This window comes from Budorcas taxicolor, chromosome 21, assembly GCF_023091745.1.
Source record: "Budorcas taxicolor isolate Tak-1 chromosome 21, Takin1.1, whole genome shotgun sequence".
Taxonomy (NCBI): domain Eukaryota; kingdom Metazoa; phylum Chordata; class Mammalia; order Artiodactyla; family Bovidae; genus Budorcas; species Budorcas taxicolor.
The window spans coordinates 16,747,510-16,775,409 of record NC_068930.1 but is presented as its reverse complement, the minus strand read 5'-3'; the positions used below and the strand labels follow the sequence as shown (position 1 = coordinate 16,775,409).

Below are 27,900 nucleotides of genomic sequence, written 5' to 3'. Positions count from 1 at the left end.
TCAAAGGGGGCTGTTATTTACCTAAAATGCAAACCATCGTTAATGGTTTGTTCCTCGATATATAACAAACCCATGTCTTAATGTTGTGCATTCTCCATGAAATTTATGTGTGATTCATTAACAACTCTTTTTCCAATATCAGTATGTACGTGAACACAATAGTATATTTTTTTCAGACATGAGTATAAATAAAATAGCATTTGAAAGTAAAAAGTATATGTACCAGAATGTAAAACACCTTGGAATATATCTAGCAAAAATTCATAATACATTAATGGAGAAGTTTTTGAAAGACATTTCTTAAAATACCTAAATCAATGGGAAGTCATTCCACACTCATGGATGAGAAGAGAGAACATAAAAGGGCCTGATTCTCTTTATTTTTTTTTTTACTGAGGTATAGTTGATATACAGCATTATGTAAGTTATAGGTATGCAATATAATGATTCAAACTTTTTAAAGGAAAAACATTTAAAGATTATACGCCATTTATGGTTATTATAAAGTACTGGCTATATCCCCGTGTGGTGCAATATATCCCTGTGGCTACTTTTATACCCAGTAGGCTGTACTTCTGAATCCCCGACCCCTATCTTGCCCCTCCCGTTGCCCTCTCCTCACTGGTAACCACTAGTTCTCTGTATGTGTGAATCTGCCTCTTTTTATTTTGTTATATTCACTACTTTGCTGTATTTGTTAATTCCATAAGCGATATCACATAATATGTCTTTCTCTGTCCGATGTGGTCCATCTAGTACAAAGGGCTGATTCTCTTTAAATCAATCTACAGGGTCAACACAGCTCTCATCAAAATCCCAAACACTTGTTTCTCAAATCTAACTCATCTACAGCCAAGTACACCCAACGTCATGCTAGAAAAGGACAATTCAGGAGAGATATGGACGACCTATATTCGCTCCCTGGAAGAAAGACTATGACCAAGCTAGACAGCATATTAAAAAGCTGAGACATTACTTTACTGACAAAGGTCCGTCTAGTCAAAGCTATGGTTTTTCCAGTAGTCATGTATGGATGTGAGAGTTGGACCATAAAGAAAGCTGAGCACTGAAGAATTGATGCTTTTGAACTGTGGTGTTGGAGAGGACTCTTGAGAGTCCCTTGGACTGCAAGGAGATCAAACCAGTCAATCCTAAAGGAAATCAGTCCTGAATATTCACTGGAAGGACTGATGCTAAAGCTGAAGCTCCAATACTTTGGCCTGATGCGAAGAAATGACTCATTGGAAAAGACCCTGATGCTGGGAAAGATTGAAGGCAGGAGGAGAAGGGGACGACAGAGGATGAGATGGTTGGATGGCATCACTGACTCGATGGACATGAGTTTGAGCAAGCTCTGGGAGTTGGCAATGGACAGGTAGGCCTGGCGTGCTACTGTCCACGGGGTCACAAAGAGACAGACAGGACTGAGGGATGAACTGACTGACTGACTTTCTCAGTCATGGGAAATCTGTGTGCGATGTGACTCTTATGGGTCAACCTGACTGGGTGACATGGTTCCCAAATATTCAGTAGTCTGGGTGTATCCGGGAGGGTGTTCTTGCTGAGATTAACAATTGTCTGGGTCGATTCAGTAAAGCAGATTGCCCTCCCCAGCGTAGGTAGCTCTCATCCAACCTGTTGGAGGCCTGAATAGCACAAAAGGCAGGATAAGGGGAGATTTGCTCTGTGCCTGTGTTGAGCCAAGGCACTGGTCTTCCCCTGCGCTCCCACTGGAACTCACACCACGGGCTCTCCTGGTTCCCAGGCCTTCAGACCTGGACCTTTGTAACAAACCTCTTCCTGTATACATATATCCTACTGATTCTGTTTCTCTACAGAACACTGTGGGGGAGGGTGGAATCTCCAGATTGGGCCCAGCCTGTATTCAGGTCTCAACTTTGCCACTAAGACCTGAGACCTTGGCCAACCCAGGGCCCCTCTCTGGGTTTCCACACCCTCATCTCTAAACTACATTCGCCAAGACCTCCCTGGCAGTCCAGTGTTGGGATGGCCATTTTCCAGGGATACAGGTCTGATCGCTAGTTGGTGAGCTGGGATCCCACATGGCTCAGGGCAGCGAGGCCCACACATTCTAGCCACTGAGCCTGGGTGCTCTGGAGCCCATGAGCCATGGAGAGCCCATGTGCCCCCACTATGGAGTCCACACCCACACTCATATGCCGCAGTGAAGGCCAAAGACAGCCATAAATAAATAAATAAACTCCAGTCACCCTGGCTTTCACACTGAGACTCCCACAGACCCAAACGCAGTACACCCCAAAAGGAGCCAAAACCCAAAAGACAGTCCTAAAGTCACACAGTCATTCTGACCTTTCCACAGGCAACCTTAAAAGAAACACACCTGCCTTTGGAACTCAGAAGTCAGTTCCATCCAAGGAGTAGCCCCCACCCCACATGCTCCATTACCAGCTAAGCAAGCCTGAAAGAGCAGTTTCCATTCATGTGCTTGGCATGAGGCACAGGAGGCTGTGTGCACCAGACCCCTGCCAGCCTGTGCTCAGGAAGCTCATGGTCTGAAATCCAGCCCCCCTTTTGCTTCTGTAAAGCTGGCTCCTCCCAGTGAGGGAGTCCCGGGTTCAACCCCTGGGTCGGGAAGATCCCCCAGAGAAGGAAACAGCAACCCACTCCAGGATTCTTGCCTGGAGAATCCCATGGACAGAAGAGCCTGGTGGGCTACAGCCCATAGGGTTGCAAAGAGTTGGACAGGACTGAGCAGATAACACTTTCACTTTCACCCTGAAGTGTCAGCATCTGGAAAGAGCTGAGAAGACCCATTTCCCTGCTGGCTTCCTGGGTGCTATGCATTCCCAGAAGGGATCAGAGCACTTCTCCCCACATACACAGAACGCCCCAAGGTCAAAGACAGCCAAAAAACAAGATTATACTCCTGGGCACTCAGTGTCTTCCAAGGTGGACCCCCCCCCCCCCACCTTCCTGAGTCTGTGAGCCCAGGAGGAGGCCGCTGTCCCCACCCAGCCTCTGCGGTCGTTTAGTCGCTCAGTCGTGTCCGCCTCCTTGTGACCCTGAGGACTGTAGCCCGCCAGGCTCCTCTGTCCGTGGGATTTCCCAGGCAAGAATACTAGAGTGGGTTGCCATTTCCCTCTCCAGGGGATCTTCCCGACCCAGGGATCAAACTTGCATCTCTTGCTTGGCAAGTGGCTTCTTTCACTACCAAGCCGCCAGGAAAGCCCCCCAGTACCTGTATTTGATGTCAAATACTGTGGAGTCCTCGTCCTCATCATCCTCTTCGTTCAGCGGGGCCATTTCCACTCGCTCGGCGGGAGTGGTGATGATGTCATACTTGCGAGTCTTCCTCAGCCTCTTCCCGGACCTGGACGAGGGGAAGCACATGCCTGAGACCAGGGCGATGCCCACTGAAGTCAGCCACGCTGCCACCCCCAGCCCAGCTCCCAGGAGATCTGGCAAAACCCCACCCAGCTCCTTCACTTCTGGCCACGGGACCTCGGGCGGGATCCTGACCTCAGCATCCCTCGCTGGTCCTCACCCACAAAGCAAAGATGTGCCCTGAGCACTGTGAAGCCCAGGGGTCAGGATCCATAACACCCAAACGCAAGATTTTCAAAAGGCAAAGTAAGGCAAAGAAAACCCACAACGAGCCAAAGATCAGAATGTTCACCGTGGATGGAGCTCAGCCACGCCCTGGGCCAGGCCTGAGGCACCTCGTCCCCGCATCCCCCAGCCCCTCACCCTTGCCCCAGCCCTGCTGTGCCACAGGTCACTGCTCCAAGCACAGGCATCACCGCCTGGCACCACCGTGTGCTCTGCCCCACGGGCCAGCCCCGTGAATTAGAACCCAGGCTGGGCCGCTTTCTACCTGTGTGATCACAGGCAAGTCGGTCAATCTCCCGAGGCCTCAGCGTACTCATAAAGAAAATGGGCTGAGGACAGGCCAGGGAGGATGAAGTGAGACGAGGCATTCAGTCAGCCCAGGCAGCAGGCTCTCGGCAAAAAGGGCTGCTGGTGAAAAGAATCAACAGAGAGGGACTTCCTTCGGGGTCCAGTGGCCAAGACTCCGCGCTCCCTGTGTAGGGGACGGGGTTCAATCCCTGGTAGGGAAGCTAGAGCCCGCATGCCCCAGCTGAAACATCCTGTGTGCCGCAACCAATACCCGAAACAGCCAAATAAATAAATTTAAAGAAAAGAATCAACAAAAAGGAGTTAAATGGGCTACGGCCTCTCTCATATGACAAGGACTTGGACAAATGAGTATAGTTTCCATCACAAGGATTTACGACCATCGGGAGCTGTGACCCTAGGCTTTTACCTTTGGGACGGTAGACGTTCACTAAGGGCCACCAGGAAACCGCTGAGCAAGCCTTCCGGTCTCGTGTCAGACCTTCTCTACGAAGCATGCAGCATTGATCAGGCCACGCTGAGAGTTTAGGATGCCACAGGGTACAATATTGTTTTACGACTACTGATGCTCTATGCATTTATTTCTCCACTATTTTGAACTTTTTCCCAAATGCCTTGTATCCTCTGATGTCCCTCTTTTGAAAAAAATTTTTTGAAACTGTCTGTGAGGAACCAGTCAAAGCACCACCACCCCCAAATCACAAATAGGGCACTGAAGAATCATATTCTCTAAACATGCTTACCACAGGCCGTAAGCCGTACCTACATGGAGACCATGTCAAAGACACATGTGGGGTCTCTCTGTCCCCAGCACACGAAGCGCCTCAAGAAGTTTGCAAAATAGTGAAAACAGAAGTTCACCTTCAAGTAAGAATTTCTTAGGGACAGCAACTTGCTCTTTTCTTGAAGAAAGAAAGTATAAGTCTCTCAGTTGTATCCAGCTCTTTGCGACCCCATGGACTGTAGCCCGCAAGGCTCCTCTGTCCATGAAATTTTCCAGGCAAGAAGACTGGAGTGGGTTGCCATGCCCTCCTCCAGGGGATCTTCCCAACTCAGAGATCAAACCAGGGTCTCCAGCATCACAGGCAGATTCTTCACTGTCTGAGCCACCAGGAAAGCCCAGGGAAGCTCTTTTCTTGCCTAGTATTCATCAAAAACATGATTTGTGAAAGGATTATTTACATAGAAAAAATATATATTTATCTACACCTTTGACATAAAGCAACCTACAGAGCCTATAGTATTTGCTGCCCGTGGTTCTCTGTGTAGAGACTTTGGGGCATCAGGTATACAGCCTGACAACCCCCTAGCCTCATTACAAAGCAATCCGTCATTCTGCTTTCATCACAAGCACCGTGTGTGTGTGTGTGTGTGTGTGTGTGTGTGTGTGTGTGTGTGTGTGTGAAACCACATGGATTTCAAGCACGATGCAGCAAGGTGCAAACGCCAAGCCAGGTGGTTAAGACGTAAGAGGGGCACAGCCAGTGGCCTCCCCAGGGCCACAGGACAGCAGTATTTTGGAAGCAGGTTTGTGTGGGAGCTTAAATGCTAACGTGATAAACCCCGCTAGTCCAGATTCTTGCCATCAAGATTCTTGTTTTCCCTCCACCTCCCGGCAATGGAATAAAATAGATCTTTTGTTCTGCCTCAGAGGACTTACAAACCCTGACCAATTTAATCTCCAATGCTGGATGGAGACATTTAAGCCCAGAAATGGCTCCATACACCACAGGCAACCCACGACAAAGCCACAAGGAAAACCATCCACCCCCAAGCCCTCTAGACCAGGGTCAAGCCCCGAAAGTACACTGACCCACACACCACACCTTTCTCAGGAAGTCTCCTATCTCCGCCCTGATGGGTCACAGCTATTCAGAGGAACACCTGACTTTGCAAAGGACTTGCCCTTCTGTTAGCTGTGCCCAGTGCCAGGGCTGCCCACTGGGCACACACACCTGGCACGAGCATCTGGAACACTAGAACAGGACATGGCCTGTGGACCCGAGGGCTCAAGAAGGCTCCTATAGATGCCCCAAGAGACTGGCACCCAGATGATTTCTGGATGAAGTCACCACTGTTGGTAACCATTTCTCAAACATCACGAGGCTTAGAGAATGCAAAATCTGGACTGTACGCCTCAGGCTGCACTTGGAACCTGAAACCTCACTAAGTCACTGGTTCTGGAGCAGGACTGACTGCTGACCTGGGGAAAAGATTCTGGGGGTTCTGACTGCAGCCTTGCTTCACGGGAACGAATCCCCATCACCCACAGGATCACCTTCCTTCTTCCTGACTGCTTATACAGAGTCTTGTGATGAGAAAATTAACCTACTGAGCTTAACATAGACCCGTAAACACCTACCCCTGGGAGAAGCTGGGACACAGCCCAGCCTCTAGAACACCATGGCCTACTTGCTTTAACACCAGCCATTCCAAACCAGGTCACCTGAGAAGATAATTTAAACCTCAAGATTACACCAAAGGTGTGACAGTTAATTTTATGCATTGACTTGACTGGGCCACAGGGTACCCCAACATTCGCTGAAGCACTATTTCTGGATGTGTCTGAGAGAGCGATTGTGGTTGAGATTAACCCTGGAATCGGTAGACTGAGCAAAGCATATCGCCCTCCCCAGCGCAGGTGGGCCTCACCCAATGAGTCAAAGGCCTGAGTAGACAAGAAGGACTGACCTCACACAAGGAGGAGAGAATTCCTCTCCCTGGGGGCTGGGACACCATTTTTGTTTTTCTGCCTTCAGAATTGAAATCTTAGCTCTTCTTAGATTTCTGGCCTGTATATGTACACACACACACACACATACATACACAACACACACACTCTCTCTCTTGGTTCCATTTCTCTGGAGAACCCCATCTAACAATCCTCTGCAGGAACCCTCATGCATACATCAAACACCAGTTCTGAAACAGTGGAGACACTGCATTTCCAACAAATCTCTGAGACACAACACCCTTCACAAAAGGCGAGTAACTCCTGCTGTTTTGCTACGGGGTCTGTTACTAAGGGGAAACCAGCATTTGGGAGAGGTTGAAAGAGGCTCAGCTTCACCTGTGGCAGAAGCCGTGAAGCTGGCAGGGCCGCACTGGAGGGAAACCACGGCATACAACTGGAGTGGGCCAGGATGGGGCGGGGTGGGGGTGGCTCGTGTGTTTCTCAGATTGAAAGGTGAGCTCTTTCTTTACCGTGTGGGAGTCAGAAGCAGGGAAGTGCATGAACAGGGTCAGTCGGCACTTCCTGCAGACTCTCTGACTCTTGAGCCTCACTGGACTGGAGTCAGACAACGGAGTCATCCTGCCTTGGGGAGGAAGACGTGAGACAAGGGGAAACAGACTCACTGGGAGCGCATACAGGTGCGCCGAGGCCTGCTGTCTCTTCAGAATGCTCTAACACAGCCATCCCCAACCTTTTTGGCACCAGGGACCAGCTTCATGGAAGACAATTTTTCCATGGAAGTGGGGAGGAGCAAAGTAGTTTTGATTCACCCGCTGCTCACTTCTTGCTGTGCAGCCACGTCCCTAACAGGCACGAGCCAGTTAGGGTTGGGGACCTCTGGTCTAAGTCATCTTTTCCCTAAGAGTTGAGCTCCTCCTGAGTGCCAGCTAACCAATTAACACTAAGATCACGTGCAAGACATAAATCATCCTATAAGGCAATGGGCTTCCCATGTGATGCCAGGGGTAAAGAACCTATCTGCCAGTGCAGGTTAGACACAAGAGACACGGGTTCAGTCCCTGGATTGGAGGATCCTCTGGAGGAGGGCACAGCAACCCACTCCAGTATTCTTGCCTGGAGAATCCCAAGGACAGAGGAGGCTGGTGGGCTACAGTCCACAGGGTCACACAGAGTTGGACATGACTAAAGGGACCTAGCACACACGCACACACGTGAGGCAGCACTGTTACCTCTGTGTCACAGACGAGGAAACCAAGGCTCAGGGAGGTCGACGTCCCCACGACTGAGGACCGAGGGCTGCCCCAGCACAAACCCCCCTGGACGGTCACCTTGAACCACCTCGTGCTGGCCAAGAGGAAGGCTCCAGTTCTCTGCTCACTCTTTCTGCAAGCTCACTTCACACTCCACTAGAGTCCGCCTCCACTTAACTTTAACACCAGGGAATTCTCTGCCCTTGGTATACATTTTTCTGGAACTTGTTGCTTAACACAGCTCACACAGTCCTATTTCAAAGCAATCGGGGCTGACTGCTCATAATAAACGCTTTCTAATAGTGACTCCTTCTGGACATGAGTTGGTTGGGACAGGCCAGCCTCCATCGCCTCCCTCCTTTGGGCATCTGTATCCTTTGTGAATCCCCCTGCCCCATGGTCCCTAGGGGAAGAGGAGGCCTGACCACTGGCCACACCCCCAGTCCCAGGAGTGGACCTGGGACTTAAGTCTGAGTCAAAATCAGTGTATTGCCACCCCAAGGCCATGACTGGGCGGCTGGGGGGAATATGTGACTAATCAGAGCCAGTGACCTTTGCTGGGCAGGCAGCAAAGAGGCAGGGAATCACCCAGGTGAGAGCCACCTCACCACCTTCTAGAGACGGAAAATATCCTTTTCTGGTAAGCGGTCTCTGAGGTGACCTCTAAAAATGGTTCGCCATTCACCTGACCCAAAAAACCCCCACAAAATCACGCAAACCAAGAGGTTCAAATCTTCGCGTTCACTTTAAGAACACCCGTGAAACTGCCCAGGCCATGAAGGGTATGCATATCTGGAAAACCACCATGAATGTGATGGGCGTCACTTCAAAGGCGCAATGCATGCCATTCCAGTGTTACAACACGGGAGTCGGCAGGCGTGCGCGGGCCAAACAGTGGGGCTGGACGCAAGGTCGCTGGTCCAAAGAGAGTGCTGAATTTTCACAGCACAAGCTCAGAAATGCAGAGAGTGGTGCTGAATTTACAGGTTTAGATGTACATTCTCTGATCATGGAGCAGGTCCAGGCGAACCAAGCCCCCAAGATGCAGAGCAGGACTTAGGGAGCTCAGGGTCGGATCAAGCTGAGCCCTCCCTGCCACACGGAGAGGATCTGCACTGCAAAAAGAACAGACTGTCCCCAAACCAGAAAAGGAGGTCATACAGGAGGAAAAAGATACCCTGGAAGAAACTCAAGAAATAAAAACAGCCCAGGAATAAATGCCACCCCCCCAGAAATAATGCAAATAAAAGTTTTTTTTGTTTTTTTTTTTAAAAAAAAGAAAAGAATGGAAAATAAACCAACACGATAGAGGAGACTGGAAGGAAAGACCCTGCTCCAGATCGCCTATGACGCCAGCTCTCCTTGACACCAACAAACTACCCTCATTGTCAACAAAGCCTGTCCAGCCAGGGCTTTCGGTCACACACAAACAAGGAGCTCTGACCGTCAGTGGGTCTCAAAGGAACACAAGCACAGCTGTGAGGATAAACACCATCTTCTGATTCTCCCACATTCTAACAAACCTTCCACACGTAAGTAGAATTTTCCCATTTCATCAAACCCTTTAAAACCCCAGGACCCTTGTTCTGGTCCTAGAGGCAAAGAACCACACATATGAAGGGTCTTGGTGACGATGCTGTCCAAGTTTTCATTCAGGGCCTACCAGTCAACTGGTTTTCCAAGACAACCAACGGCCCCTTCCCACAGGGCTGCTCACCAGCATCCTGGTCTGAGAAAGGGCGAAAGGGACGTGGCTACAGGGAATCTGAAACTCCCCAAGGGTCCCCAGGGGGCAGGGGGCAGCCTCTGGGACACAGCTTGAGAAGGAGCATCTGGTTCTAGACAGAGGCCCGAGTCAGAGTCAGACGTGGGCTCCTATCCTGGTGTCTCTAGTTACGGACCTGCTTCCTCTGGGCCTGGGGGCACCAGCAGGGAGTGGGGAAGATGAGCAGGAGGGCAGCTTGCCACAACTGCCACAGCACCCCCTGCCCAACAAGGGGAGATTCAGGGAACAGGGAGGGAAACGAGCAGTGATGCGGCTGGCCCATCCTCAACAGCACACCTCCCCGTGGCCGTCGTTTTTCTCTTCCGGTGCCAGGTCCCACTAAACCAGGAGCCTCCACAGAGAGACAGCGAACGGTGGTTTTAAACAAATTGCCTGTGTTGAGCTTCACGGGACCCAGCAAGACCAGAGAAGTTATAGAAGAGACAAAGGGCCCTTCTACTGGGGCCGAAACACACATTTTTAACAAGACAGAGGAGAAGTCCCAATTCCTTTCCTCTGAAATGTAATCCTACAGCCAGAGGGTTTGTTTACTCAAAGGCTCGCTGGACAGCTGCTCGGAAGCTGGTCTCCCCATGCGCCCTGGAGGCTGGGGCGCGAGGGGAGCCCAGAGGACCCGCGTGGACAGGGGCCTGCTCGCCCCAGCCTCCCCTGCGAAGACACACAGAACAATGCAAAGCCGGAAGGGCTCGTTTGCTGTCAGAAGTTCAGTCTGGGGGCACAGCAATCAGATCCATAGACCGAGCATCCAGGGCCTTGACTCTACCTCAGTCCTTCTAACTCCTCTGTCTGGGAGCCTCCAGCCAAGTCCTCACCTTGAACCTGAATTTCGTATCCACGTTGACCACCTGCCAAGCGCCGCTGGGGTTCCAGGAGCGGACCTCACCATGGCGAGGGGTGGGAGGGAGGCAGGGAGTGAGCTCACATTTCCTTCTGGAACGATATTCTACCATTGACCGAGGTGACGGCACACAGCTCTGTGAATGTACTACAAAAGCACGATCTGGGCACTTTGAATAGGTGAACGGCAAGGCATGTGACATCTTACGAAGCTGTCATTAAAAACAGACAGGGACTTCCCTGGTGATTCTGTGGTTAAGAATCTGCCTTGCAGTGTAGGGGATGCAGGTTCAATCCCTGGTCGGGGAACTAAGATCCCACATACCTCGAGACAACTAAAGCCCCTGCTCTGTGACTGCTGGGGCCCACACACTCTGGAACCCGTGTGCCACACTAGAGAGGCCCTCATGGCCAAAGCGTCCTGCAGGAGCAAGGAAGAGCCTGTGTGCCACAGTTAAGACCTGACCAACCAACCAAATAAATAAATATTTTTTAAAATAAAAGGAAAGAGAGATATATCTGTATGCATGCATATCTACCACATTCACTCACTTCTGCATTTATAAAATCTCTCTCAAAGGGTCACAAGAAGCTGACAGCATCCGGAGAAGGAAGCTGGGTGGCCCAGGGGCAGGGCTGGGAAGGGGACTGTTCACTACGCACCCTGGCTCCTCATGAATTTCAAGCCATGTCAATCTGTGAGCTATTTTTAAAACACATAAACAAGTAAATAAAATTCAAAGGCAGTAATTCAGGTAAAGATTTAAACAGGCCAGGGGTGTGCAGGCCTGCCTCTGGGGCCGGAGACCCTTTCCCTGGAGAGGTCTGTGGCCCGACCCCCAGGGCCCCATCCTATCCAGAGGCTGCCCGCCGCCCCCTGCTCACCTGTGCTGACATGAGGAGCTGAACCCAGCATCTCTGGCCTCTCCTCCACCCGCGCTGTGCCCGCTGTGAAGCCCAGTAAAGCCAACAGCTCTACGGCCAAAGGGCCGGCTTTCTGCTGAAACCACACTTCTCATTCCAAGGAACACGCCACCTTTGACATTTGGAAAATTAATAAAGAAGATGAAAACAGAATGTGTAAGGGAGAGGCCGAATTGAGCAGCTGCTGAGAGTCAGCTGCCCGCCTTCGCACCGGGCTGAAGCTTCCGAGGCCCCGAGGACACAGGCCTTTCCTGTTTGTGACGTTTTTGGCTGCGCTGGGTCTCCGCTGCAGGGCAATCACGCAGGCTTCAGTGGCCGAGGCATGTGGGCTTAGGTACACGTGGGATTTTAGTCACCGGACCAGGGATCGAACCTGCGTCAACCACAGTGGCAGGCACTCTCAACCACCGGACCCCCAGGGAAGTGCCCAACCTCCGACCTCTGCCCTACATCTTCTCCCTCAGGACACGACATAACTGAGCCTTCGCTAGACAGCCAAGCAAGCTTGGAGAAAGGACACAACCCTCAAACCCACCTTCCAGCCCCACCATGGTGGGAAGAAGCAGGTGTAGGAGAGACAGCCAAAACAGTGCCACGTCTCCCAAGAAGGGGCAATGGCCTGGCATCAACCCCGGGCTCAGTGGCAAACCCAAGGCTGGGGAAGTGAAAAGGGAAGTCGCTCAGTCGTGTTGACTCTTTGCAGCCCCAGGGACTGTAGCCCACCAGGTTCCTCCATCCATGGGATTTCCCAGGCAAGAATACTGGAGTGGGTTGCCATTTCCTCCTCCAGGGGATCTTCCTGACCCAGGGATCGAACCTGGGTCTCCCACACTGCAGGTAGACTCTTTACCATTTGAGCCACCAGGGAAGGCTGGGGACTGGGGGACAATTCCCGGTCACTGGCCCCCTCCCCTTCCTGCCTGGGGCACAGCCCCCAAGTTCTGCCCATCACCTTCCTTTGAAAGCAGCTTAAACTGAGCCCAGGCCCGGGGTGATCTGAATCTCACCTGGCTCCGCTCCAGAGAGGCAACTTGAGGCTCTCGGTTACATGAGACAAAAGCAGCGAGAGCTTCAGGGCCTCAAGCAGCCCAACACTAACAGGGCTCTGGCCAAGCCCTCCAGAAAGCAGGTGTTCCAGCGCCTTCCGAGTACAGGAGCATCAGTGTCAGGCCCGACCCCTGACCTGGGGCCTTCCCTCCCCACCTCACCAGGCTCTCTGCTCCAGTGCCAGCACCCAGCCAAGAGGAATGACGCAAACGCCCCAGGGCCCGAAGGCACAGGAAAGCAGTGAAGCCAGGCTGGCGTGATGTAAACAAACGCGGTGACGATCAGCAGCCAACGTCCGCTTGGAGTCAAGGAGACACAAAGATAGGGTCTCGCAAACCCAGATGAGGTGGGATCGCGCCTACCCAGCTACCCCCCCACCCCCGCACACCATTATTCTCACTTGTTACTGGGGCTGTGTGTTTCCATAAATACTCCCATCTGCTGAAAAAAGCAGATCTGGATATTCATGTGAAGTCCCAATTTGAAGTGTTCTCAATTATCTCAGTTGTTAAAAACACTGTGTGTTTATGTGGAATCTAAAAGAATGACACAGATTAGCTTATTTACAAAACAGAAATAAATTCACAGACTTAGAAAACAAACAGTCACCAACAGGGAATTGCATTCACTACAGTAAGTCCCCTACGTATAAACAAGTTCCATTTCAAGAGCACCTAAGTCCAATCTGTTCATAAGTCCAACAAAGTTAGCCTCAGTAGCCGACTAATACAATCGGCTATATAGCCGTGTACTGAGGTAGGGTTACAATATTCTTCACACAAATAATACATCAAAAACTAACACACAAGATAAAGAAAACATCTTTAACCTTACAGTGCAGGACCTTGAAAAGTACAGTAGTACTGTGCAACAGCTGGCACTCAGGGGCTGGCACGGAGTGAACAGGCCAGAAGAGTTTGTGATGGAGGAGGGAGAGGGGGGTGGAAGAGGGCAGAGCTGAAGGGCCATCGGCAACCGGAGACGGAGGGCAAGCAGTCATCCCTCACGGCTGATGTGACTGGACGTGCAAATGCACGTTTGCATTTTAGAAAGTTTGCAACGTGGTTCATATATAGGGGACTTACCATACCTTGTGATAACCTATAACAGAAAAGAGTCTGGAAAACAATATATATAGTGTGTGTGTGTGTGTGTGTATAACTACTTTTTTGTACACCTAAAACATTTCAAATCAACTCCAACAAAAAACAAAAACGTTGTGCTGATCAAAACAAAGCACAAAAACATACCTGTGGGCCATCGGTCTGCAGCCTCTGACTTAGTTTCCTGACCACGGTTTAGTGGGACCTGGGTGCCACGCATGAGTGATGAAGAACAATACAGTTAAAATCATGGGCCCAGAGAGGTGGACTGATACGCATGGTCAACTGAGGTCTGGGATCTGCTCAGCAGCAGCTCCCTGACCACGAAGAGGTGCTGGTCGTCACCTGCACAGCTGAGCAGTTCCTTTCCTCTCCTGGCACCGTCCCCGAGAGATTAACAAAGTGACACCATCATCAGCTGAGCCCAAAACCCACCTGGAGCCCCGAAGCCCCAGTGTTCCTGGGGCTTCCACGGGACCAGAGGCAATGCAGGCCAGCGAACCCCAACAGCCGTGGGGTTCTTTGTAACACCTCAGGGTTATGCCTCCACCCGGTTCCCTTTCCTTCCCTTGGTCCCTGAGGGACAGATCCACCTCTCATTAGAGAAAAGAGAAGCATGGCCTGGTCTGACCTGTTTGAGGAGTCACGTGACATGCGGTAACAGCAAATGTCCCAAGACCTGCTCCTCCCTCCAGCTCCCAGGCGTGTTTGCAAAGGGTTGGGTCCACTCTGCCCACACGGGAGGTGCCAGGCAAGGGCAGTGAGGCTAAAGGCAGAGGGAGGAAGCCCCTCGGGCAGCTCTGCTGGTGCACGGGCAGCAGCATGAGGACCAGGAGGGACTCTCTGGTGGACCCAGGGAGCCCAAACGCAGCCTGGAAATTCAGGGGTTGCTGTGCTCATGACACACGTCTTAAGTGACCCTCTCAGCATCCCGTGCCCCTGCCATGTGGCAGTGGGTTGGCCCTTGCCACCACCAGCCCCGCTCAGGGCTAGCCACTTCTCAAGGGCACTCCCAACCTCTCCACCCCCGGCCGAGACATCCAGCTACGTGGCTGGCATTTCTGTGGCATTTCTGTCACACTCTTTCTCACTGAGCCTTCTCCCCTGCCAGACCACCCCTTCACCAAGGTGGGGAGGATGTTGGATCAGAAATCAGACCCCTGGGAGTCCCCTGGTGGTCCAAGGACTGAGCATCTGCCTTCCAATACAGGCGACCCAGGTTCCATCCCTGGTCTGGGAACATGCCACATGCCACGGAGCAACTAAGCCTGTGCCCCGCAACGACGGAGCCCGCACGGTCTGGCGTCCACGCTCGGCAACAAGAGAAGCCACGCAGTGAGGAGCCCACACACTGCAATGAAGACCCAGCACAGCCATAAATAAATCCATAAAGAAAGAAAGAAATCAGACTCCTGTCCTTCACCAGCCTCACAGCCACGAGCAAGGCACTCCATCACTCTGCACCTTGATTTACTCATCTGTCAAACGGGATTCGGAGAGTACACTCCGAGGAATGAGGAAGCATGTCAAATGTGTGACACAGAGCCTGGTGCACAGTAAGGGCTTAATATTAGTTGCTATTATTATTACTGTCACCATGATCCCCACGTGACTATTTTCGCGAACGCTGTCCACCGTAACACCTGCCCAGCCAGCTGGTCCTGAAAGACCCTCTGCTTCCCCTCCCACCCCGTCAGGTCCTAATCCTCCTCACTTCTCCCCACATGCCCTTCCCTGACCACTGAGTCTCCCATCAAAGTCCCTGGGGCTTTGATAGGTCCTTTTGCAACTTATCAAGTACTGCTTTCGACACATGACTCCCTACAGAATTGGACTGTTTCTTACCTGCCAAGGAAAACCACACAAAGGCATCATCCCATCTCCCAAACTGCACTGGAAACTCCTCACCTTGACTGTTTCTTCCACACCATCTAGTCTTCCAGTGAAAGTGAAAGCGTTACTCACTCAGTCGTCCGACTCTTTGAGACCCCATGGACTGTACCTCTGTCCATGGAATTCTCCAGGCAAGAGTGGGCTGCCATTTCCGTCTCCAGCCAGTCTCATTAAACACACTGAAAGGATCTCTCCGTCCACTCAGCCATGCTCTCTGCTGGCTCCTTAGCTGAGCTCTGGGGAGAACCAAATGATCGGGCTAAAGCCAAGCCCACCACATCTGAGCATCAGATGGGCTAGAGCCTTACTTTTCCAACAAACTCACTGAGTGAGCTTAACAAACCCTTCCCATTTCTGGGCCTCAGTTTCCTCATCTGTACTATGGGTAGAAGGAGCAAGCCCAGTGGAGCTCTGAGTGCAAAGAAACCCCACACCCAAGAGGTTACAAGCCCCTGAGGCCCTCCCGGGCCTGAGGAGCCCTGTCCAGGCTCTGCCATAGCCCCTCTTCTGCTCCACACCTGCCAACGAGAAGGGACTGCCTTCTCCCTGCACCCTGGAGATGAAGTCTGGATTCCTGGCAGATCACCTCAGATTAAATACAGACTTTTTTATAGTGAAACCACGCCAACATGATTCTAAATTTCATGGTTCCAGAATTTCCCTTTGTAAATAGAACCAAAACATCAGTCATAAAACTAAAATTCCACTCACAACCCATGAAACCTTCTCTGCTAAATCCTGGAGGGCTTCCCTCCTGAGACATTCTCCTTACATAATTTCCTGCAGACATTGACACTGGAGACTCCCACCCCACCCATACTTGTGCCCCGCCATACCTCAAGAAGAGCCTGTGTTTGCAAAGCCCCCAAACTCAATGGGTACATGGACATAAGAGCTTGTGAGCAAAGCCAGCTCATCTGGAGGGCTCAGGTTTAAAGAGGGATTTTCGTCCCTTTCCAATTTGATAGAAGAACTCAGTGGCAGGTCCTGGGGCCCTGCAGGCCTGGCAGTAAGGACAGTCACGAGGCACTCCTTCCCCAGGGAAATTCAGTAGTGGGGGGGACAGACCCTATGTGGGGTCCTCAGTGTCCAGGGAGGCTCACACAGGCTAAAGAGTCACCAGTTTCATTTCTGAAAGGCTCAGAAGCAGATGCACCTGTCTGATGATCCTGGCCATATGGCTGAATCCTCATTTACTGGCAGAAGCAAGGCCGAAAGGTTGGGCATAGTTACGTCTGTTTTCCGGGTCATTTTTTCAATGTAATAGCAGACACCTGGGTGCTCAAAGGCGAGCCAGGGACTTGATAGACCCAGTCTCACTGCAAACACCCCAACAGCCCTGAGCAGCGTACTTTAATTAGCACTGGGAAGTGGAAGCCCAGAAAAGCTAGGTCACCTGCTCACGGAGACAGCCAGGAGGTGCCCACCTGCACTACTGGCATCAGGGGCTGGCACTGGTGAGCGGCTCTGTCCTGGGCACTGGAGAATGCCCACCAGCAGCGTCTCTGGCCACAAAATGCCCCCTCTCCAAGACATGACAAACAAAAACATCCCCGGAAATTGCCAGACAATTTGAATTTGGGAGATAAAATAGACATATTTGGGTCTATAGACACATTGGTTCATTTGGGGCCAAATGACCCCAAGGCAGGCAGAATCCGCCCCAGGAAAGAAACCCTGAAAGCCCTGACTCCTCCCACATGCAGAGCTTTCCAGTGCTGTGCTAGTTTCTACTCCACAGCACAGCGAGCCAGTCATGTGCACAGCTGTACCCCCTCTTTCTCTAATCTATTCTCATTCAGGTCACCGCAGAGCAGCAAGCAGGCTTCTCCGCACGGTCTGCACTGCACGGCAGGCTCTCATTGGCGCTCTCTTCTCGGCACTGTCTCTGCACTGCACGGCAGGCTCTCATCGGCGCTCTCCTCTCGGCAAGGTCTGCACTGCACGGCAGGCTCTCATCCGCGGTCTGTTCCATTCTGCTGTTGCTGTGGTTCATCGCCCAGTAGCGTCTGGCTCTTTGGGACCCCAGGGACCGCAGCACTCCAGGTGATGACGGTGCCTCACCACCTCCCGCAGTTTGCCCAAGTTTATGTCGCTTCTTTCGGGGATTCCATCCAGCCATCTCATCCTCTGATGGCCCTCTTCTCCTGCCCTCACTCCTTCCCAGCATCAGGGACGTTTATACCATGTGTAAAACAGAGGCTATTATACAGAGCATCAGTAGTGTATATATGCCAGCCCCAGTCTCCCAATTCCCCCTCCTCCCTTTCCCCCTTTGGTGTCCATACATTCATTCTCTGCATTCTCTGCATCTGTGTCTCTATTTCTGCTCTGTAAATAAGGTCGTCTTTGCCAATTTTTTTTCAGATTCCACATATATGCATTACTATACAACATTTATTTTTCTCTTTCTAACTTAGCTCACTCTGGTTGACAGTCTCTTCTCTAACTTGGTGGAGATCTCAATCAAGGGCATGCTCCCTCCCCTCTTTGCTTTTAATCTGGATTTTTGCTGAGTTAGATTTATTTAACACTTCCTTCACTGTGGTGTATAAAATAAAACACCCACGGGAACTGGATGAAAGTACAAACTTCCAACAAGACCAGTAAGTCCTGGGGATGGAGCGGGTACCATGACTATAGCTAACACTGCTGTGTGGTAGACAGGCAAGTTGCTAAGACCACAAAATTCCTCATTACCAGGAAAAAGAAACTACCTCTTTTCCTTTTGGGGGATCTATCAGAGACGATGGATGTTAACTACGTTTACTGTGGTCATCATTTCATAATGTACATAACCAAGTCATTATGCTGTCCATGGAAACTTACATAGTGTGGCATGTCTGTGTTATCTCCATAGAACTGGAAAACAAAGAAAAAAGGAAATTACTCTGCAAAGCAAAACCTGAGATAGATATGTTTCACAGCTATCACTCTTCCCTTAATTCAAAATTGTAACCAAGCAATTAAAAAGGACCTCCTGATAAACAAGGTGCAGCACAGGGAACTATTTTCAACAGCCCATGATAAACCATATGGAAAAGAGTAGGATAAAGAATGTCTATGTGCGTAACTGAGTCACTTTGCAGCACAGCAGTAATTAAACACAACATTGAAAATCAATCATACTTCAACAAATTTTTTGTTAAATGACCTCCTGGTGCTACACAAGCGCCACAAACCCAAAGTCATAAAAAGGGGTTTAACTTTGTAACCAGGGCCCTGCCCAAAACTCCAACTTATTAAAATAATATTTATACACTAATGAGCAATAACTAAAAACATTTCAGATACTTGCCCCAAAATACTGAAAGTATTAAGCTTCTATATTTTCTTTTAAATAACTTTCATTCTCTGGACAAACAATGGGAGATGTGGGGATCTGAGGAGAAGCAGGAAATGTTCTGGCTGCTTTTCAAAGACCTGGCTTAGTAATTAACTAAGCTCCCGCGGTTCCAGCGTCTTCAGGCTCTGACGGCGTGTAACTCTGCCATTGATCCAAGTGCGACAGCTGGGCAATATCAGATCACCTAGAATTTGTCTTCCTCCTCGTCCCCCAGGAAGCACCAAAACAAACCCTCCTTTCAGATAAGACAATTTTACAGAGCTTTTGAAATAAGGGGGTGGGCAGGCAGCCAACAGAGATCTGGGAGAAACCTGGCCTGGCAAGAGAGCTGGGAGCTTCCCAGGATGAGGAAAGCAGAGTCGTGGTTTCAGGTGGCACTCTGTGACTTGTCTCCACCTCGTTCATAAGACACCAGAGAGTAAAGTCAGATTCCCCCGGCTCTCAAAGGGTAGAGCCTGATCTCAGAGAGCGTGGGGCGGGAGAGGGCAAATGGTTCTGATCAGCAGCTACCAGGCGTTACATGCATTATCCCCAAGTCCATGCAACCCCATGAGATGCTTCCTAACATCCAAACCCGGAGGAGTTTTCTCCTTCCTGAACACAGCTTCTTTGTTTATTTCCTTCCAGCTCTCATAACCATGTAACCAGTAACAGACCCAGGAGGGCTGACCCTACTGCAAGCCAGGCAGAACTGCACACACACACACACACACACACACACACACAAAGGTACCCTCACTAACAGGCACTAAAACTGCCTTTCCCTCCTCCAAGTTTGTCTACAGTCTTCAAATAGTTTTCCATAATGATTCCAATACATTAAAAAGCTGTATGATTCTGCAGGTGGGACATCAGATTGATTAATACGTACGGGAAGTAAATTTAATTATAAAATGAATATGTATGGGAAGAGACAGCGGCTCAACCTCAGGAAGAAGAGACCTGCAAAAACAAGTAGAGAGATGCCCAGTCATACCCGAGAAAGGACAGATGAGAAAAGAGAGCAGCTAAGAGGCCTGACTAATAGAGCAGACCCCAAAAGTCCTCACTGCCAGGAAAAAAATCTACTTTTTTTCTTTTTGGAAAACATTAGAAATTCAGATAATACTAAGTGTCAGATATGATGGGAGGATCTGAGAGTCCCAGATACTGAGGGTGGGAGGGTAAGCTGATACATCCTCAAGGAAGCCAAGTAAGAGCACCCCTGGGACCCAGAAGCCCCACTGCGAGGGGTCCACCCCAGACTCTTACACAGGTCCTCAGGAGAACACATTTAAGGGGGCAGCAGACAGTTGAGTGCACAGAGAGAAAATGAATAAATGTCCGCTGAAAGGAAATTCAGACAATGTAGAAATATATCATAAATAATAAGTACATAATAAATAAATAATAAAGAATCATGCGGACATAGAGAACAGACGTGTGCACACAGCCGGGGATGGAGAGTGTGGGATGAATTGACAGAGTAGCATTGAAATATATACATTACCACGTGCAACATAGACACCCAGTGGGAAACTGCTGTGTAACACACAGAGCTCAGCCCAGTGCTCTGTGACAACTTAGAGGCTGGGGTGGGGTTGGGGGTAGGAGGGAGGTTCAAGAGGGAGGGGACACATGTATGCCTAAGGCTGATTCATGCTGACGTACAGCAGAAGCCAACACAATGTTGGAAAGCAATTACCCTCCAATTAAAAAAAAATGTTTAAGTATTTCCCACAGTCACGTGTGTACACACAAAAAATTCTTTGCACATTCCTATATATATTAATTTATCTATTTGATGAGATCATACTACACATGCTTTTAGTAACCTGTTCCACTTAACAGTACGTAGTGTTAGACCAACATCATTTTTTGCAGCTGCACAGTATTCCATTACAAAGACTACCATAATTTGCGTAATCAACTGTTAGATATCAAGCTTACTTAAACATTTTCACTATTAAACAGAACTGCTCTGAACTTCATTGATCATGCATCTTTGCTTCTTCTTTGAAGTAATAAAATTTGAAGCAAAGAATAGATATCGCAGTAAAAAATGTGTGTACCTTAGAAATGGAATTGCTTGATTAAAAGCATATACCTTTCTTTGCTTCTGAGTTTAACAGTTTCCTTGGATCCACATTCTTTCTGCTGTCTAGTAAAGTGACTCCTTCAGGGAAAACAGACACGTGGGCTAGCAATAACACATACGACACTCTCCCCCTCTTCTCCGTATCCATCGTCATGGAAACGGTGGCCCCCATCCAGACAAACTCCTACCTCACAGGGTCCTTGCACTAGCCACACAGCTCATCACAGAGACATTCTGGGAAGCACCAACAAGGCAAAATACTTAGGGGTTCATTCATTTGCTAAAAATATCCGTATTAGATGCCAGCTTGTGCTTGGAGCCCCAGGAGGCGTTACAGAGGCACAAATGAGTACGGGCCAGTCTTGCTCTTAGGAACCCTCCACCTGGGACGTCCAGTGACACTCTTGACCCCGAGTCCAAAATTCAAATCTCGAGTGTGCTCTGGGAGCACTGGGGGACCCTGGCTGGGGGGCTTCTCAGAGGAGGTGACACCCCAGCAGGCAAACAGCAGTGAGCTGGTCACGACGTCTTGGCAGCGGAGGGGACTTGATGCAGAAGATCAGAGTGACATGCGGAGCTAAGGCCACAAGACGCCCCTGGAGGACCCCTGGATGTCCAGCAGGGCTGGGGCAGCCGGCAGAGCTGAGATGGAGGCTTGAGAGGGAACGGGACCCCAGGTACGAAAAGCCAGCTGGTAGGAACACTGAGGAGTCCGTGCCTGCGGGGATGGGAGGGCAGAAGGGTGAGAACAGAGAAGGAGGATGCACGGGAGTGGAGACAAGGCTGGCTGCAGGAACACTGGGCTGAAGGACACTGCTGTGACTCTGGAGACAGAGCAAAGTGAGCCAGAAGCACCGGCAGGTGGAGGGGCGCCCCAGGGGAGACGACACAGGGAGACTGGGGGCAGAACGGCCAGGACGTGTTCACTGCAGGCCAAGGAGCTAGGAGGATGTCCACCCAGGGCAACAGGCCTTCAAGAAGCCTGATGAAGGCAGCCTGCAGGGGCCCGCGGAAAGGCCACAGTATACACCCTGGGCTTGCAGTGTTCTAGAATCTACTGTACAACTTAGCCCACACTCCCTGGGCTTCCCTGGCGGTTCAGACAGTGAAGAATCTGCCTACAATGCAAGAGATCCAGGTTCAATCCCTGGGTTGGGAAGATACCCTGGAGAAAGGATAGTCTACCCACTCCAGTGTCCTGGGCTTTCCCTGGTGGCTCAGACGGTAAAGAAACTACCTGCAAAGCGGGAGACCTGCCATTCAATCCCTGGCTTGGGAAGATCCCCTGGAGGAGGGCATGGCAGCCCACTCCAGTATTCTTGCCTAGAGAATCCGCATGGACAGAGGAGCATCGGGGGCTACAGCCCACAGGGTCGCAAAGAGGCAGACACGACTGAGAGACGAACACTGTCACAGTCACTGAGATGCAATTTTCCTCTCTGCCGAGGGGCACGTGGGGCCGGACTGTCTACCATCAGGGCCTTTCCCAGCTGTCTGATGCTGTCCACATCAGAACCGGGGTGCCAGCTGTCTCCCCTGGAAACTCGACCCCGCAAGAAGAAGGCCATAACCTGCCTCTCCTGAGAAGTCGGACCCTCTCTCCACAGTCAGCTCCCTGGCCGGCAAGGGCCAGTCCTCTCCAGCTCAGACCCGCACCCTCACATCTGGCCGCAGGCTGCTGAGTGTTCTCCCGCCTCTCCTGGGTAATAAGGAGCAGACTGGCAAAATAGTTCAAATACCTTCTGAAAAAGTACACCGCCTTGTGGGCTGGGCGGCCTATTTTGAGCAAAATGTTTCAAACCCCCAGGCTCAGAGCTGCTCTGGGGCATTCATGTTCAATGTAACCAAGTGATTGGGGAGGCCGTAAAGGATGACGGACGTATCCGATGATGGCCAGGCCGTGCCTGGGCACAGGATGGGACGTGCCCACCCTCCAGGACCGTCTGTTGAGTGGGGGAGCCACCAACCTGACATGAGAAGGGCCATCTGGAGGATGAACAAGTTTGGGGCTGGGGGGCAGCCAGGAAGGGAAGGGAACTCCTGGCCCCTATGTGCAGGAAAACAACCCAGAGGAAGGGGCGTGGGAGCCGGGCCCCGGTGGACGCGTGCAGTCACAGTAAGCGTGTGGCAGGGACAGGCCCAGGAGTGGAAAATACACAAGCTGGCAGCCAGGAGTGTAAGGAGAGAAGCGACGGGTGGTCCAGAGGACGGGCGGATGGCCTCAAGGTGCTCCAGGGCTAATTTCAAGGTGCCCAAATGCCACACCCAGGTAGTGGCTACAGGGAGCCACTGAAGTTTGCAAGCAGAGGAAGGAGGGCAGGGGGAACGATGGGGTGCAGAGGGGATCAGGGGATCAGCACACAGAGGAACAATGTGGCTGAAGCCAGGAGAGGGGAGGAGAGGGGATGGAGGAGGGGAATGTGGGCCCACAGCGCTCCCTTCTCCATTTTTTCAGGACCACAGGCATATTTAATCCCGCGGACCCACAAAGAAACACCTTGCCTCCAAGTCACACAGCAACCAGCAGCAAACCTCAAGGGAGAGCTCCCAGACCTGCCTTTGCAGATCTGGTTTCTGCTCCTGCTCTGAAAATGCTCGTAAGCCCCTGGCCCCAAACCTCCAACAGCTGATCAAACACCCAAGCACTCTGTGTAAACTCAGAAGGGGAGGGAACAGGCTGTGACAAACTGACACACATACGCCCAGATTTCTGGGAGGCCCGCCTGAGTAACAGGATACATTTGGTTCATTTCCTGCAAAACTAGCATTTCCCAGCCATGGGGGGAAACGCAGCCCTCCCTGCACTGCCTGTAGCCCTCTCCAGCTGCCTACTCCAGACAGTCTTCCTAATTTCCCACTTTCTCCCTGGACTTGAGAAACCTACAACAGCCTCTAAGATCTCTCACATCTAGGCAGAAAGTCACCGAGGTCACCAAGGGCCGCCAAACGTCCTGGAGCCCAGCTCCAACTCTCTGGCTCAAAAAACTGTGCCTCCAACAGGTATCCTGGAATCAGCCCACCCGATAGACACTGCTTCTTTTGGTAGCAGAACCAATGAAAAGAAAAAAAGCAGGTGGCACATCAGAGACCGGAAAAGGAAACAGAGGGTGGGGCAGCAAGATGGGTACTGTGGACCTGGGTTCGAATCCTACTTCCACCATTGAGTTTACTTGGATAAGCCACCTTGCCTCTCCGGAAAATTTTTCATCTGTGAAATAAGTATAAAAATAAAATCTGCGTAAGGCTGTCAGAATTCGAAGCGCTACTGTTAGTGTTAAGCATTAGCGGAAAGTTAAAAGGAATTCAATATTTTATACATGTATACTTTTACGTATACATATGCATGTGTTACGGGCTTCCCTGGTGGCGCGACTGGTAAAGAACCCGCCTGCCAATGCGGGAGACAGAAGAGCCACGGGTTCGATCCCTGGGTCGGGAAGATCTCCTGGAGGAGGGCATGGCCAACCACTCGTGTCTTCTTGCCTGGAGAATTCCATGGACAAACGAGCCTGCCGGGCTACAGACCATGGGGTCGCAAAGAGTAGGCCACGACTGAGTGGCTGATCACATATCTATACATATACACATGTATACATTTATCGTTCAAACAGGAGAAAATTCTAGTGTGCAGCAGGGCAAAAGCCTGCGGGGCAGGGCCGAGAGTCCCGGGGTAGCACAAGTGCAGCCCGGCACCGGGGCCGGAGCGTCTGATGTGCGCGCTGATGCCGAGGGCGCGCGGTGACGGCGGGGCGGCGGGGCGGCCTGGCCCGCGGGGCTGCAAGGGGCGGCGGACCCACCTGAAGACTCGCAGCAGCAGGCAGGCGATGAGGAAGGCGGTGAAGGCGCAGGCCACGATCACGGCCGCCTTCAGGGTGGGCAGGTCGCGGAGCAGGCTGGAGATGCGGGTCACCAAGGCGTCGCCGCTGCTGTTGGAGCCGCCGCCGCCGCCGCCGCCCGCCGCCTCCCCGGACCCGGTGCCGGTGGCGTTCCCGGGCCCCGGGCCGGGCGGCGGCCGCGGCTGGCGCGCGGCTCCGGGCTGCGGAGGGGCGGCGGACTGGGCTCTGCTGGCGCGGGCGGCGGGCGCGCCCCGGAGCGCGAGCAGGAGCAGCAGCAGCAGCAGCCGCGCGGGCGGCGGCGCGGCGCGCATGGTGCGGGCCGGCGGCGCGGGGGCCGGGCGGGGCGCGCGCGGCGGAGCCCCGAGTCCCGCAGCGGCGCCGCGGCCTGCCCCGGGTCCTCCCGCGGCGGAGCCCGGCGGCTGCGCGGTGCTTGGCAGGAAGCTGCGGCGCCCGGAAGAGTCCGCGCCGCCCGCGGCCGCGGCCGCCGCCGCCACCAACACGTTGCACCGAGTCATTCGACGGGCCACGGCCCCACGTGGGCGGGGCAGGCCACCAGGCCGGGTGCGGGCTGCGCTGTTCCCCGGGGGACCTGGGACACCCTGGGAGAAGTAGCAGTCGCCAGGAGCTGTGCTGCACGTTACACGTTTTATCTCTTTGATATCATCAGCCCCCTTAGGAGACAGGTGTTGCCGTTACCCTCCTTTAAGAGTTGATTTAGCTCCCAGCAACTCAGCTTGTGCCAGACAGAGAATCAAAGACTCGGTTCTACAGATGCGGAAACCGCAGCCTCAGAGGTGAATGAAGCGTGCGGCCGAATGCCCTGTGCACTGTGTATATTTATAGTTCAGCGTCCCCCAGTCAGCTTCTTTTTTCCTAAGAGTTTCTTATCTCGTGGCTTCGCTATTTCAAACATTTTGCACCTGTGCTTCTGAACTGGATTATGCTGCGTGCTAAGTAGCTTCAGTCGTGTCTGATTCTTTGGGACCCTATGGACTGTAGCCCACCAGGCTCCTCTGCCCATGGGTTTCTCCAGGCAAGAATACTGGAGTGGGTTGCCAGGCTCTCCTCCAGGGGATCATCTTCTCAACCCAGGGATCCAACCCAGGTCTCCCGCATTGCAGGTGGATTCTTTACCACCTGAGCCACCAGGGAAGCCCAGTGTGCATTCCTGCCTTTGTACCTTTGCTGTAGAATAGTGTTCCTCCTAGGTTGAAGTTTCAGCCCCCAGGGAGTAATTGGCTTGCTGCCTCTGGTTTGCAAGCTAGATGATAACTTCAGTGGAGAAAGACAGTTGAGGATGTTCCCGTGTGAGGCCCAAAGGTGGGACCTGATGAAGGGCACAAACGGCCTTCCTGGATCGCTAGGAACTATCCTGCAGGCCTTGGGTTCCACCTTTCAGCATGAGGCAGGATCCCGGCCGGAAACTCTCTGGTGACATGAGAGCTTAAGCATTCAGCGACCTTAAACAGCTCACTCCTGGGCCTATTTTGTGAAGAAAAAAAAAAAAGCAACAGGTAAATAAAATACAGTACAATGTATCAGTTTGCTATTGCCACCTAACAAATTATCCCCAAACTTCTCAGCTTAAAACACACACACATTTTATCAGGGTTTCTGTGGTTTAGGAATCTGAGCATAGCTTAGCAGGGTCCTCTGCTTCAGGGTCTCTCACAAAGGTGCAGTCGGTGCTGGTGGCTGGAGTCTCATCTGAAGGTTCAACTGGGGAAGGATCTGCATCCACGCTCAGTCAGCGGTTTTTGGCCAGATTCGGCTCTTCATGGGCTACTGGACTGAAAGCCTCAGTTCCCCACTGGCTATTGGCCAGAGGCTGTGCACCGTTCTTACCGTGTGGGCCTTTCCAGCATGGCAGCTCGCCTCATCAAAACATGCATGTCTAGGACTTCCTGGTCTGGGAAGACCCCACGTGCCGCAGAGCACCTAAACCCACGTGCCTCAACTACTGAGCCCAAGCTCTAGAGCCTGCAAGCCACAACTACTGAGCCCACGCGCCCTAGAAACCATTCTCTGCCACAAGAGAGACCACTGCAATGAGAAGCCAGAGCACCAGAGCCAGAAAGCAGCCTCCAGTCCCTGCAGCTTGAAAACGCTGGTGTGCGGCAACACACACCCAGCATAGCCATAAATAAATATTTTCTTTTAATATGTAAGTCTAGAAGGCAGTGGAGAAAGTCTGTTAGGAAGACCAAAATCGTTGTCATAGGAAACCTGACAACAGAAGCAACATCCCAACACCTTTGCTGTATTCTGTTGGTTGGAAGCAAGTTACAAATCTCATCACAAGGGGAAGGGGGATATACAAGGGTGAGCGTATCCAGAAGCAAGGATCACTGGGGCCATCTAAGAAACTGCCAGGAGACCCAGGTTCAATCTCTGGGCTGGGAAGATCCCCTGGAGAAGGGAATGGCTACCCACTCCAGTATTCTTGCCTGGAGACTTCCATGGACAGAGGAGCCTGGTGGGCTATGGTCCATGGGTTGCAAAGAGTCAAACATGGCTGAATGACTAACACACACACACACACACACACACACACACACACACACAAAGCTGCCTGTTACTTACAATGTGCTACATTTTGGTTTACTGGGATGAACAACAAGCAGGTTATCAGAAGTCAACACCCAGGAGGTACTATTTGAAATGCAGGCTGAATAGTCCAGCATGCCTCAGTGGTGAGAAATTTGGACAGATCACAAGCTTTAGGTCTCTTCCAACTCTCTAAAATACCACTTTATGTCAAAAAATGTGTTGATAGAGCGCCAGCATTTTATCATATCATCATGATAGAATTCAGAAAAGAAATTTCTTAAAGAACCACTGCTTACGTCCATGATTTTGCAGGACTGCCCTCTAAGGCATAAACCTCAGATATCACAGGCGTAGATTTTTGTCCTTATCAGAAATCCCTCCATGGAGAGTTAAAGAAGTCCTGGGTTTTGGAACCTCAATTCAGGATAAGAGGTTTGACCACTGAGTGGCCTTGGCTGAAAACTTACCCACAGAATCCAAGTCTTTAATGTCTAAAGTGAGGATGGCCATACTTAGCTCAGAAAGGTCACTGGAATTAACCCTAAGAAGGGAGAAAACATTTGTCTCCTATCCTTCTTTTACCACAATTCATGGACTGGGGTAGACGTGCTTGATTGTTTAACACCAAGAATTACATAACTGAACACCAAGAATGTACA

At 51.4% G+C, this 27,900-nt stretch overlaps 1 protein-coding gene across 2 annotated transcripts in view; it reads right to left on the bottom strand.

Moving 5' to 3' along the window:
• Positions 1-25,002, bottom strand: part of FAM174B (family with sequence similarity 174 member B) — a 40,042-nt gene extending 15,040 nt beyond the window's left edge. For both annotated transcript variants that reach the window (XM_052659929.1, XM_052659928.1), the window contains exons 1-2: positions 24,653-25,002; positions 3,221-3,352 (exon numbers count right to left, since the gene is read on the bottom strand). In XM_052659929.1, coding sequence (XP_052515889.1) covers positions 3,221-3,352; positions 24,653-25,002 — 482 coding nt within the window. The remainder of the gene's footprint in view (positions 1-3,220; positions 3,353-24,652) is intronic.
• Between the last annotated feature and the right edge of the window lie 2,898 nt (positions 25,003-27,900).